The 13,524-nt window shown below is 41.9% G+C and overlaps 1 protein-coding gene across 2 annotated transcripts; it reads right to left on the bottom strand.

The window, feature by feature from the left end:
• Positions 1-882: 882 nt before the first annotated feature.
• Positions 883-12,987, bottom strand: Rnft1 (ring finger protein, transmembrane 1). 2 transcript variants are annotated; one of them, XM_059271419.1, is made up of 9 exons: positions 12,763-12,987; positions 10,641-11,094; positions 10,389-10,465; positions 8,313-8,413; positions 6,934-7,087; positions 6,170-6,328; positions 4,659-4,724; positions 2,219-2,320; positions 883-1,620 (listed from the first exon to the last, which is right to left on the bottom strand). In XM_059271419.1, exons 2-9 carry the CDS (start codon positions 11,041-11,043, stop codon positions 1,486-1,488), a joined length of 1,197 nt encoding a protein of 398 aa, XP_059127402.1. In that variant the 5' UTR covers positions 11,044-11,094; positions 12,763-12,987; the 3' UTR covers positions 883-1,485. The 2 variants fall into 2 exon arrangements, with proteins under 2 accessions (XP_059127402.1, XP_059127403.1); XM_059271420.1 differs by lacking the exon at positions 12,763-12,987 and adding an exon at positions 12,216-12,450.
• Between the last annotated feature and the right edge of the window lie 537 nt (positions 12,988-13,524).

Below are 13,524 nucleotides of genomic sequence, written 5' to 3'. Positions count from 1 at the left end.
TAGAAATCCAAGCTGTTGCTCATTCCAAATCCCAGCATTTGGAAGGTTGAGGCCAGAGGATTGTGCAAGTTCAAGCCTGTCTGGGTTCCAGGGCATGGTGAACTACAGAGACTGACCCTGTTGAGGAGGGAAGGAGAGAAGGGTATCCAATGCCTCTACGATAGCTACACTTCTAGAAAACTCACAGATTTAAGAACCCTACTTCAAATACTGTGTGTTCAGATGTAACATGAATTTGTATTAGGATCCTGGATAAGTTTCCCATCCATGCTAATTTCCAGTGCTGCAGCTTTGCTTATAGCATCCTGACTTCATGGCCTAGTGCGCCTCCCACAGGCTTACCATGACAGCAAGAACCACTGTACCAGGCCGTGCTTACACCTGTCTTAATAATGCAGGTTTGTGTTCTTCCTCTTCTCAACTGCTTCCACTCTCATTTCCTTGTTACTGAAGACAAATGGGTCTACCCCTTAACTGAGCAGTAGCAGCCTTTTAGACCTATTAGATTTCAGATTCTTCAGAGGAAACACGAGCAAAGAGAAAGTGCCTCATTCCCTCTTCCACCATGCAGAAATCAGCTGGAGACAACTAGCCATGCTATTCAATCTTTACAGCTTCCCATGAGTGCAGGCTCCTTTTCCCCCCTTCTCCTCAGTGTAGAATTCAGCCAGGACAGAGTGCACACTGAGCAGCTCTACCGTACCCCTTGAGTGTAAGCCTTTATATCCCAGCTAATGGTGACTGTAAAACTTCCAACCTACATCTTCAGCCCGTATGCAAATCATTTGAATAGTTATTTCAAGCTATTACATGGTACTACACAAGACACAAGACTGTGAACAGTGCAGGTGATGGCAAGAAGCACATACAAGGTCCACAAGGTGAATGATCTAAATCATTTATTCTCACTACTAGTCATAGCACATAATACAGTATTAAAATATATCATCCTCAATAAATCTTCACTTAGAAAATGTGATTGTTATAGGTAAAATATAGCATTTAGAACTTTCATTTAAAAATACAATTTTATGAAAAATTTAAGCATTTTTAGAATGGGAATTATAAAAATCTGATGAAGAAAATTGTTTCAGATACTATGTATCTTAAAATATTACACAAAATCTTTATTCTGAAAACCATGTCAGGAAACGATACCTGCACCCTTTAAAATGGCTACTTCTAGTTTCTGATTGCTGTTTCGGTATTATTGACAAGGAAACCCATTTCCAATTTAACACTGCAATTATCTGTCAAATAAGTGGAATAAGTGTTGCATACTTACTAAGTTTAATATATACTTTAAAAATGCAGGGTTCTTGAACTTAATCTTTGAGAAATTGAACTACAAACATGTCTCGTGATACCCTAAAACCATCTGGAAACATTTTTTCTACTCCTGGAAATCAATTATGATGCCTTTATCAATAGTTACCATATTCAGGTAAAATTAGTGTTTTGTTGCCTTTATAGTTTATGTACAACTTAGTACATCTGCAGGTGCGATGAAGTGGCTCCATCTTTCCATTTGTTTATACGATCTGAAATCACAGTTCTGCACAGTGGACACGTTTTCTCTCTATTAAACCATAAGGTAATGCACTCTTCACAGAATATATGCTGTAAGGGAATGAAGAACCAGATCTTATAGGTAACACTCTAGAGGATCCCACTCTTTATAAAGTTGTAAAGGATTTTAGAGAGCATCAATCCCAGCAGTTTACAAATGAGAAAATGACTTTTAATGGTAGAGTGTCATTACAAGTGTTCTGACTCTGCGACTTAACTATTTTACCAAATGCTGCCTTTTAAGTATGATCACTTACCTGCTTAATGGTAACTTACTAGTAGTTACTATGAAATATGGCAAGGAGCCCTACATATTTAGTAACAAATGCTGCCACTGATGCAAGACTAGTATCCAGTTAGAAATAGAACCTGTTTGTCAATTGCTCTGGTATCTAAGCTGCTAACGAAATTACTCCCCCTCCCCTTCCCCCTCCCCCTCCCCTTTCATATGTTCCTCTGCACAAAAATCAGAACATTCGGGGAATGATTTAGACAATCTATCACATCCTTCCATCCTGAATAAATTAACAGTATATGCCTGGAATGTAACCTTCCACTAAATATTACTTTCATTGCCATATAACAAACATAAACATAATTTTCACAAGTCACAGAAACATGCTATATGTAGTTTGCTTAGAAATCTTACCTGACAAAGGAGAAGAACTGGCTTCTGAAATTCAGCTTGACATATTGAACAAATACCATCCGCATCTGAACACTGTCTCTTGCTGGCAGGCACTCCATAACTCTATGAAAACAAATTCCATTAGAAGTAGTTCCTGTGGAGAGTCTGGTTGTGAAACACGTAACTGGCCAGGGTATACCTCAGTGGTAACACATGTGCAAGGCCCAGGGCTCAATCCCCAGTACTATGCCAATAAAAAATAAGTAAGAAGTTTGTGTTCCACACTGGAGATTGATTTAGTAGGCTCAGACATCAGACATACTAAAGAAGTTATTCTAAAGTCCTAAAAGTAGTTTGAGTTCTTTAAGATCTTGGCTTTTTTACTAAAGTCAGCAGGGTTTAATAATTAACCATACATGATAATTAAGAACAGTGAAAGCTCTCTGTACATATGAAGGGGAAAGGTGCTGAACAACATTGGTGCTGTCATGGATAAAGCAAGATGCTCTTAGTTATGGTGGGCTAACAAAATCAAACCAAAACTCAAGGATTAAATTTGAAAAAGTTTGAAACTGATAATATAGATTTCAGAATCAAGTCTAGATACTGTTTAGATGGTCTTGATGTCAATTTCCCTTCAATAAAGTCCTATTTAGCAGAATACACTGCAGATAGTTATGCTGGAAAGTTTTTAGAGTATCATTTTTGTAGGGTTGGAGAAGCAGAGGCAGAGGCAGATGGATCTCTGAGTTTGAGGCTAGCCTGGTCTATAAAGCCAGTTCCAGGACAGCCAGGGCTACACAGAGAAACTGTCACAAACCAACCAACCATTGTTGTGGTTTGGAGAATCCCTTTAAATGAAGACTGACCCTGACATGTATGCATATATGTACTCAGGATCTCTCAGGGAGATTCAAGAATAAATTGTGTCAGTAACTGATTCCCTCTCTGTCTCACATTGAAGATAACAATGAAGGTGTTTAATTGTTTGTCTTCTCTGATGGGTACTGAACCTAGGGCCTCACACATGTGCAGGCTATGAGTTACGCCCACAGCTCACAGGGCATTTTCTTGAGGTTATTTTCAGCACTAATCTTACTAGATTCAACTAAGTGAAATGGCTGATGCTTACAACCATCAACTGAATTAACTTAAAGCTAAACTCTGCATTTCATTTTATTTTTTACTTTCTTTTTGTTGTGTGTCAGCAGGGTTTCATTATGTAGCCCTGGCTGTCCTTAAACTCACTATGTAGACAATGCTAGCCTTGAATTCACAGAGGTTAGTCTTCCTCTGCCTCTTGAATGCTGGGATTAAAGGCGTGCACCACCACACCCAGCTAGCATTTGCTTTCAAAACATTAATTACCTTAAAGAAAAGGTACCTTGGCCAGTTAGTCTGAACTACTCTGTAGATAATTTTTTCCTTTTACTTGTTTTGTTTCAGATTTTATTTATTTTTTATTTTTTTGTTTTTGTTTTTCAAGACAGGGTTTCTCTGTGTAGTTTTGGTGCCTGTCCTGGATCTCGCTCTGTAGACCAGGCTGGCCTCGAACTCACAGAGACCTGCCTGGCTCTGCTGGGATCAAAGGCGTGCGCCACTGCCACCTGGCTCAGACTTTACTGTTAAATTACTCAGGCTGGCCCTTAACTTAATCCTGGGATCAGAGGCTCTTCCCTGCCCATCCCTTTTCTTCCTCCTAAAAAATATGAGCTGGAGACACAGCTGTTGGTAGAGTGCTTGCCTAGAAAACTTCATTTTCTAATGCAGAATTGAGTAAGAGGAAATTTCCCTTAGTAACAAAACTACACAGACATGATTTTTATTGAGTCATCCTCAAAATGAAACTATACTCAAGTGTTTTCATGAAAGTGGAATAGGGAAAGTGTTAATGAAAATATACAAAGCAAGCCGGGCGGTGGTGGCGCACGCCTTTAATCCCAGCACTCGGGAGGCAGAGCCAGGCGGATCTCTGTGAGTTTGAGGCCAGCCTGGGCTACCAAGTGAGTCCCAGGAAAGGCGCAAAGCTACACAGAGAAACCCTGTCTTGAAAAACCAAAAAAAAAAAAAAAAAAAAAAAAATATACAAAGCAAACATCTGTGGATTAAAAAAGGAAAAGGAACAGAAGTCCGTAACAGGGCTTTTAAAAGTGTATTTATAAATCCTAAAAGATGTCCAGGGGCTGAATTATTTGCTGTGTGCTTCTAGTACAGGCTGTGTTAAGTGTCTACCACTGAGCCTCAGGTCCAGAATGACAAAGACATTGAAAGGGCAAACAGGCACTCAAATACATAAGCACTGTAGTTAACTGGTGGGCAGTGAAATTTAAGAAACTGCTCATGGAATTAAAATTGCTAAATTGTTACAGCCCCAAGTGCCAAAATATTAAAAAAACAATCTCAAAGTAGAAGAGAAACATCTCCTGAACTTCTATTGATAAAACTGGTAAAAAGTACTTACTGGTCGTGTAAAAAATACTCGCAAAACCTGTCTGAAAGTTCTCAGATGTCCAAAGAAGTCCAAAAGCTGAAAGAGAAGAGACAGTTTATTAACTCCAAACCTGTGTGTGCTCAATCTAAAGACCAAAGTTCCCACCTAACCTAATATCCACTGTATGCCACAGCTAGTCCTCCAACTATAAGTCATTTCAAGTTTAATAAACTAGTGCATAGAGCTGAGCCACCTCTTAACCTGGAGCTACAATTTAAGACAAATAAGCCTATGTCAAAGACACTGCAGGGGGCTAGCAGTTAAAGCTAGCTCCTCCAGTCCATCCTCAGCACCCATTTGGCACCCATAGGGAGGCTCTCAACCATCTGTAACTCCAGCCTTTTTAGGCCTCTAAGGGCACTGCATTCATGTGATGCACAAACATAAATACAGGGAAATCACTCATATACAAAATAATAAAGGGGGCATCAACTTCATTTGATTCAAATGCCCTTGGCATTTAGACGTGAAAATTTCACTAGGACGTGGTGGCACACACCTTTAATCCCAGCATTTGGGAGGCAGAAGCAGGAGTTTGAGGCCAGCCTGATCTACAGAGTGAGTCAGGGATACACAAAGAAACCCTGTCTCAGAAAACCAAAAAGTTTCATTGGTCTACATGAGTTCCAGGACAGCCAGAGGTACATAGTGAGATCACGTCTCAACCTCCCCAATGCATACACACAAAGTTTCATAGAGCTACACAGAGAAACCCTGTCTTGAAAAATAAAACAAAACAAAACAAAAAGATTGATAAAGTACTAAGTTGAGACTTGGCACACAGGGAAGAGAGCAAGCTACTCCACGGGTTTAAGAATTGTGTGTATCACAAATGGTACTGTGAAGGTTTGTGTGTTTTCCACTCATCTCCTTAGATACCACATGTATGTAAGTCTACTCTGTGACTCCTCAACAAAACAGAGACAGAACTTGGCATGGTGGCAGGTACTTTTTTTTTTTTTTTTGGTTTTTTGAGACAGGGTTTCTCTGTGTAGCTTTGCGCCTTTCCTGGAACTCACTTGGTAGTCCAGGCTGGCCTCGAACTCACAGAGATCCGCCTGGCTCTGCCTCCCAAGTGCTGGGATTAAAGGCGTGCACCACCACTGCCCAACGGCGACGGCGGTGGCAGGTACTTTTAATCTTGGCTGCTCAGGAGGCCAAGGCACTCTGAGCAGCATAACAAGAACCACTGCAGTTAGTTCCCCAGACCACTAGGGTCTTTCTCCTACCCTTTCTGGATCTCTTTCTATTGAGGCAAGGTCTTGGTAGGCTGCCAACACTGGCAAACTCATGATTCTCCTGCCTCAGCCTCCTTTGTAGCTGGGATTACAGGTGTGTGCCAGCTCTATATTTCTAAATAGAAAAAGAGTCTGCCATTATTTTCAACTAGTGATAGGAACATAAAATTTGAGGCAACTTAGTAATAATATAAAAATCAGTAATCAGAAGAGTTACTCTGCCAGGGCTATAATATTACTTACTTTTAGTATGAGGTAGAGTAAAGCCAGCAATATCCCAAGACTCCATCTAGATACATTATCAAATTCCCCATAGCTTATAAGGTACCGAAACCAAACTGGTATGGGGACAAAAATTCGGTAATACTGACATAATTCTTCTAAAAGCATGTACCAGTAACCCTAAAAAAGCAAGAAAAAAAGAAATAAATGCAGTTACCCAAGGTATTAAACATACAGCAGACATTTAATATGGGAAAGAGAACATCATGAATGTAATACACTCATCACATGAAATTATATTTCAGAGTTATGATTAACATTGACAAACTCAAATTGACTATCACATACCATTGTCACCCACTGAGTGACTGCTTATGTAGTCATTTTATCAGTTGGCAATGGCTTGGACCAAAACAGAATTATGAATCTGTTTTATAATGTGAAGATTGAGTTTTCAATTATCCTTATCCCAGAAGCAAATGTAATCCTGATTCTAGCCAATTAAGTTAGTATTTTCAGTTCAAGTACTTGAGCAAATGGTTGCCAGGCAGAAGTAATAAAGGTACTTAAAATTAGGTTATTTATGTGTTGGAGAGATGGCTCTGCAGTTAAGAGCACTTCTTGCTCTTCCAGAGGACCTGAGTTGGGTTTCTAACACCCACATTAGGCAGCTCAAATGTATCTGATGCCCTCTTCTGGCCTGTAAACTAAAAGACATTTAAATGAAGACTAACTGGCATTAGTAGGTTTTGCTAACATCATTCCAATAAGCATTAGTTACTTACCTTTGATTTAAAAGGCATGATGAAAGAAGGCACCAATAAAATTAGGCATTTTAAACCCATGAAGAAGAACTTCAGAATGAAGTCTGTAATTCCAACAATCCAAAGAACTTCCCAGAAGCTCAACTGGTCCAGTGTAGGATTTAAGAAAATTAAGCTACCGAGAGAAAAGCAATATACAGATGTAAAGTAGTGGCAAAGGTTTTAAGTTTGCTGCAGTATTTTACAAATGTCATGAAATAGTTCAGTGCTCTACCACCAAACGATAGTCCTCATCTGTTCGTTCTGGCATCTAACAAAACACTACAGTAGCTCTAAGTCAGGGATGTAGGTAGCCTCCTTTCATGCCTGGGGCTAGGCCCTCTCCTCCATCTAAACTTTCTTTCCCTGGTTGATTTTGTGTCTGTGAGCTCCTTTTGTTTTGTGTGTTCTTACCGACGGGGTATCACTATACCCAGGCCTCACTGGGGTTATAGGCTATGCCCAGCCAGTCTTAGGATTTTGTTTGTTTGTTTGTTTTTGTTTTTCAAGACAGGGTTTCTCTGTGTAGTTTTGGTACCTGTCCTGGATCTCGCTCTGTAGACCAGGCTGGCCTCGAACTCACCTGGCTCTTCTGAGGGCTGGGATTAAAGGCGTGTGCTACTGCCGCCCGACATCATGATTTTTTTATGTACTAAACATATACTGGAAACACCAAATTTAAAAGTATGTGTTTGTGTGTGTTGTGGGGATGGGATGTGCGTGCAGGTGCTTGTGGAGTCAACAGAGGGCGTCAGATGGCTCAGAGCCCCTGAGCTGGAGTTTACTCTGGAAATGCTCTTAACCATGCAGCTGTATTTCCAGCCCCAGAGGTCATTGTTTCACACTCTCTCACTGCCACTCATTACAGCCCAGATTTGTCCATATCAATTACACTGAACCCAGGCCTTCTAATTATCTGATTAAAGCTGAAAGTTCAGAATATCTGACATGAAAATGCATCTCAACATGTGTTTTAATGACTCATTTTTAGAAACAAAAGGTTGATGATAATACCTAATGGTACTAAATAAACACTGATTAAAACTGTGTGAATGGCACATACCTGTATGTTCAGCATTCAAGAGGCTGAGGCAGGAGGACTGCAAATTGGAGGGCACCCTGGACTACACAGTGAGATCTTGTCTCAAAAACAGCAAACAAAAATCCACTTATCAAAAAGTATCTACTGGGCACATACTATGTGCCAAGGTACTGGGACACAAGTCTGTAAGTTACACCTGTCAATCATGAAAGGAGACAAGTAAAAACTGAACTCTAATAAGCAGCATGTGCAAGTAAGACATAATCAAAGTGCCATGGAATAAATGATAGGCAACAAGTATACTAGGAGCTCTAATTACCTGTAATAAAGTGATTGAGAATGAAAGGAGTAATATAAAAGAACAGAAGAACCTGCCAGGAACACCAATAACCAAGCACACTGAATCTTTGATGACCGTTCCTGAAAAAGAGACAAGTTTGTAATTTATTTAAGTGTTGTGTTAGGCCAGAATTACTAGTACTATTGAATATCTTTTCACTTGATCAATTTGTTACCTTAGAATGTTTTTTAGATTATTCTTAATACAATACCAACTACCTGCTAAATTGTTCATTATCACAACCACTGCTTTTGTTAATTAGTCCTTAATTAACAAAACTCTAAACAAAACTTAAAAATACAAGCTGGGCAGAGGCAGGCGGATCTCTGTGAGTTTGGGCCAGCCTGCTCTACACAGAGTTCCAGGACAGCCAGGACTTCGTAAAGAGACCCTGTTTCAAACCACTAACCCCACAAAGCCTCTAAAAACACAAGACCGAGAAGTCAAAGAAGCAAATCTCCACACTGACATAAAGGACCTGCATGAAGCAATCTTCACCTCTTCCACAAAGCAGAAATTTTTTTAAAAATGCATGTAAGTAAATCAGTTCATAAATATGCAATAATTTCAAGTTTTAATTACTAGTTTAATTCAAAGTTGTTTTTGTTTTGTTTTGTTTTGGTTTTTGGTTTTTGGAGACAGGGTTTCTCTGTGTAGCTTTGTGCCTTTTCCTGGAACTCACTTGGTAGCCCAGGCTGGCCTCGAACTCACAGAGATCCACCTGGCTCTGCCTCCCAAGTGCTGGGATTAAAGGCGTGTGCCACCACCGCCCGGCTAATTCAAAGTTTTATAGTTGACAATCCTAGTCCAAAAACTGGACAACTTTTTGAGCACTAACATGATGCTCCATGTGGAAAATTCTTCACCTGACTTTCCTGCCAGTCAAAACACCAGTACACTAATATGATATAAAACTGCCTCTGAACTATGTGGATAAGGCAGACATAAGAAAGACACCTCATTATGTATAGGCAAAATTTATAACATTAAAGAAATCAACCTTGTACTAATATTTTATATATATATATATATATATATATATATATATATATATTTGATTTTTGAGACATGGTCTCTCTGTGTAACCTTTGGCTGTCCTGGAACTTGCTCTGTAGACCAGGCTGGCCTAAAACTCAGATCCGACTGCCTCTGCCTCCTGAGTACTGGGACTAAAGTCATGTGATACCATGCCCAACCTTATACTAATATTTTTATCATTTATTTACTTTATTTTCTGAAGACAAGGTCTCACTCTGTAGCACTGGTACTCACTACATATTCCAGACGGACTCTGAATTCTTGGCAATCCTCCTACTCACCTTCCCCAGTGCTGGGATTACATGAACACAACCACCATGCCCAGCATAAACCTGTGCTAGTTTTAAACTATGCACTAAATTTTTGTTACTAGGCTATACTATAAATTCCTGGATATGATCCCTTCTTAGAAAGTGCTCATAAGGTAAAATGGTATAGACCCTTGGAGTTTTTTCTAATTTATATGATTAAAACTTTTATATTACTAGAAAAATTGGGCTTAATTTTTTTTTTAAAATTCATGGTAGGGCATGCCTTTAATCCCAGCACTCAGGAGGCAGAGGCACGTGGACTCTGAGTTTGAGGTCAGGACAGCCAGAGCTACATAGTGAGACCCTGTCTCATACAGACAGACACCTAAAACACCCAGTGCCCATTTATTCAATGCTCCATTTTACTTATATTCAATCTTATGGTACATTAACTGAAGTTTTTAATGATATTATACTACTTAGTTTGTTCCAATGAACTCATAAAGTACAAAGGCCCTTGCCAAACTAGATCAAATAGTGTCATCTAAGTCCTCTAACCCTCTTGTCTACGTTGTCTTTATTAGGACCCAAACAACGAAAGTAACTTATTCCAAGTCATTTAGAAAACAAAATTAAGCATGTAGTGGATATCACAACTTATCCTGTTACTTTCTAGTCTTCTTGAGAGTTACTTCTATTTCTCTCAAAGTTATCTCTAACTCTGTAGAGAGAAACAGTTAATAATTTAGTTGCTTTTTATACTTACTCTTAGAAAAACCTGATTTACAATGCTTTTGTTTGCATACATAAAAGTTGTTAGCAGCCCAATTCCAAGAGAAATTCCTGTTAGAAAATAAGTTCTAGTTAATTGAAAGAAAAGAAAAAAAACAAGATTATATATGCTAATAAAATAAATTAAAACATAAGTTTAAAGCTAGCAATCAAAATATAGGTTAAAATTGTCAGTAAAAAGAGAAACTGAATTCAGCAATTTAGTCCATGTTTTATCATTTCCTACCTGTTATATGCTGCATAACAAGTTTAACACCCAGAATCAAAATATAAGGAAGACTTTTTTGCAACCACTTGAAGAGATAGCGGAATTCTGAGAAGGAGCCACTTCCATGTTCTCCGGACTCTGTGGCGAAGTCATCAGGTGGCCTTGCTTCACTGTGGGAGTGACTGCGGAAACGACCATGTGCACATCCATGGGCACAGCTACAGACACCTGACCTTGGGTTTCTAGAGCTCGGATCTTCAGGATATTCTTTAGGTCCCGAGTTTATCTGGATATGTACGTCTCCAGGATGAAAGGAAGAACCTTCTGTGGATCGTGATGAGTGAACACACTGGGAGGCTGAGGCACCTTCATCACTTGCAGAGCCTGGGGGATTGTGCAGTTGGTTACAGCTGGCTTGCATGGTCCTTGAATGTTTTTTCTCTAAGATGGCTTTGCTTCAGGACTCTTTCTCCTTAAAGATAAAATCAAAGAGCAGAATGCATTCTAAGTTAACAGCTAATCACAAGCAGCGTATTGTTCATTAGGTGTCCTTTATTCACTAAAGGAGTAGTTGATAGTCACAGATGGACTTCCAGTCTGCTATCATACCACTTCTTCAATCTCTGCTTCAATACTGCCAAGGCTCTGCTGTCCCTACCCCAGTCCCAAAGTCAACTTAGCAAACCAATGAGTTTTTGAACTTATTTAGGGGTTACTTAAAATACAAAGCATATTTAGTGAACTACTTTTGCACTGTACATGTCTTGACTTCTCTAATGCCAAAAGACATCAGCCAACAGTCAAGGAATGGGTACCCAGCAGATACCACTGAGTAGCAGTACTCATACTGAACATGTAGGTATACGTACTCTACGGTAGAGCCCACATTAAGAAGTTTGATAGTGCCGGGCGTTGGTGGCACACGCCTTTAATCCCAGCACTCGGGAGGCAGAGCCAGGCGGATCTCTGTGAGTTCGAGGACAGCCTGGTCTACAAAGCGAGTTCCAGGAAAGGTGCAAAGCTACACAGAGAAACCCTGTCTCGAAAAACCAAAAAAAAAAAAAGTTTGATAGCTGGGCGGCACACGCCTTTAATCCCAGCACTCCGGGGGCAGAGACAGGCGGATCTCTGTGAGTTCGAGGACAGCCTGGTCTACAGGAGATCCAGGACAGGCAACAGCACTACACAGAGAGACCCTGTCTCGAACCCCTCCCCCTAAAAAAAAAAAGTTTGCTAAAGGTAGTTGAGGTGGCTCAGTGAGTAAAGCTACCTCTAGCCTAGTCAAGTCTGCTGATCTGAGTTAACTTCCGGATCATAGATGGTAGAAGGAACGGAAGTGACTCCCACAAGTTGTCCTCTGACACACACACACACACACACACACACACACAATAAATATAACACATTTTAAAAAGATTCACTAATGCTTAAAAGGAAAAAAAAATCAGGGCCTTATGAAGCATCAAAAGATAAAACATTTCATTTGGGTGACCTACACATTTCCTTTTAATGCTGAAAAAGCCTTCCCAAACCTAATAAGGTTTTCAGTAATTAATAGTGTTGTTACTCCCCAAAAGAATGTTACTCAAATACCTTTGAAATGGGGTCCTTAGGGGGGAGTCATCATGTAACTGCTAAGTGATGCTTTAGTTAGCTTCTTGAATAAAAATGCCACCATGGGCGGTGTGCGGCGTGGGGGAAAGGGTGTCAGAGGGGAGGCTGTGGGCAGGGCAAGATCCCTCCGTGATCCAGTGTTATCCCTGACGAAACGCAGAGCCCACACGGCCGGGCCTCTCCCGCTTCCCCCGCGAGGGTGCGAGCGGCGGCCGGGGCTTGCTCAGGAGCCGTGCAGTTACTGTGTGACGTTTCGGCGAGGCTCCGAAGCCTCGGCGACTCTATCTCCACACTCTCTGGAGAGCGACTTGGGACAGGACAGTTTGTGTCTCTGCTATGAAAACAACAACAAAAACAACTACCCTCCTGCCCTCCTTCATACATAAACAAGAGAAGGGAAAAGGGAGAAAGAAAAGTAAACGCCAACTCTTCCGGAATCCGCCAAGACCGAGTTTTCCACCCACGTCCGAACCTCGGCTCTTGTCCCCGGAAACCCTCCGCCTCACCGCCCTTCCCCAGGCCTGACCTCTCATGACCAGGAGCGGGTGGCCTCGGCAGCCACAATACCAACAGCCCGACACGCCGCCACAAGCCCTTCTCGCCAAGCCTTCAGCCTCGGACGCCACCAGCAGCACCGACACTCCGCCTAGCCCCGCGGCGGCGCGCGCGCTCCCCAGACGTCGTCGTGCGCGGCCCGCCTCCGCCAAGCCACGCCCTCGCCGGCTGGAGGAGGACGCCCTTAAGCCCCGCCCACTCCGGGCGGAGAAGGGAGCCCTTAGGCCCCGCCCCGCGCGGCCCCGCGGCCCCGCCCTCTCTGGGCGGAGAAGGGAGCCTTTAGGCCCCGCCTTGAGCACCCTGGCCCCGCCCCCACCTGGAGTGGGAGGAGGAAAGGCGGCGCCTCTAAGCACTCTGGCTCCGCCCCGTCGTAATGCCGCTGCTGCTGTTCTGCGAGAGACCAAGTGGCAGATGTATGCACTAAATTAAGTCTGCATGGCCGTCACGTCTTGCGTGAGTTTGTAATCGGTCACACTCCTCGGAGTCCTGCAGGATTTGTGGTTAAGAATGAGTAGGTTCGGGATCCCGCTTCCGGCGGCGGGGCTCGGACCGATGTTGCAGGGTCATGCCCGGAGCCGCGGTCTGACGAGAAGGTCGGACCGGGCTTCTGGCTGCGTGTTGCAAGCCACTCCAGACTCACTGTGCTGGCTGGGCGAGAGGTTGTGAGTGACCTGGATTCGGGTTCCAACCCTGAAGTTGGGCAGGGCGCACTAGTTCGTGCCAGAACCGGATA

Source organism: Peromyscus eremicus, chromosome 8a (assembly GCF_949786415.1).
Source record: "Peromyscus eremicus chromosome 8a, PerEre_H2_v1, whole genome shotgun sequence".
NCBI classification, from domain to species: domain Eukaryota; kingdom Metazoa; phylum Chordata; class Mammalia; order Rodentia; family Cricetidae; genus Peromyscus; species Peromyscus eremicus.
The sequence above is the reverse complement of the archived record's forward strand: the minus strand, read 5'-3'. Positions and strand labels throughout refer to the sequence as shown.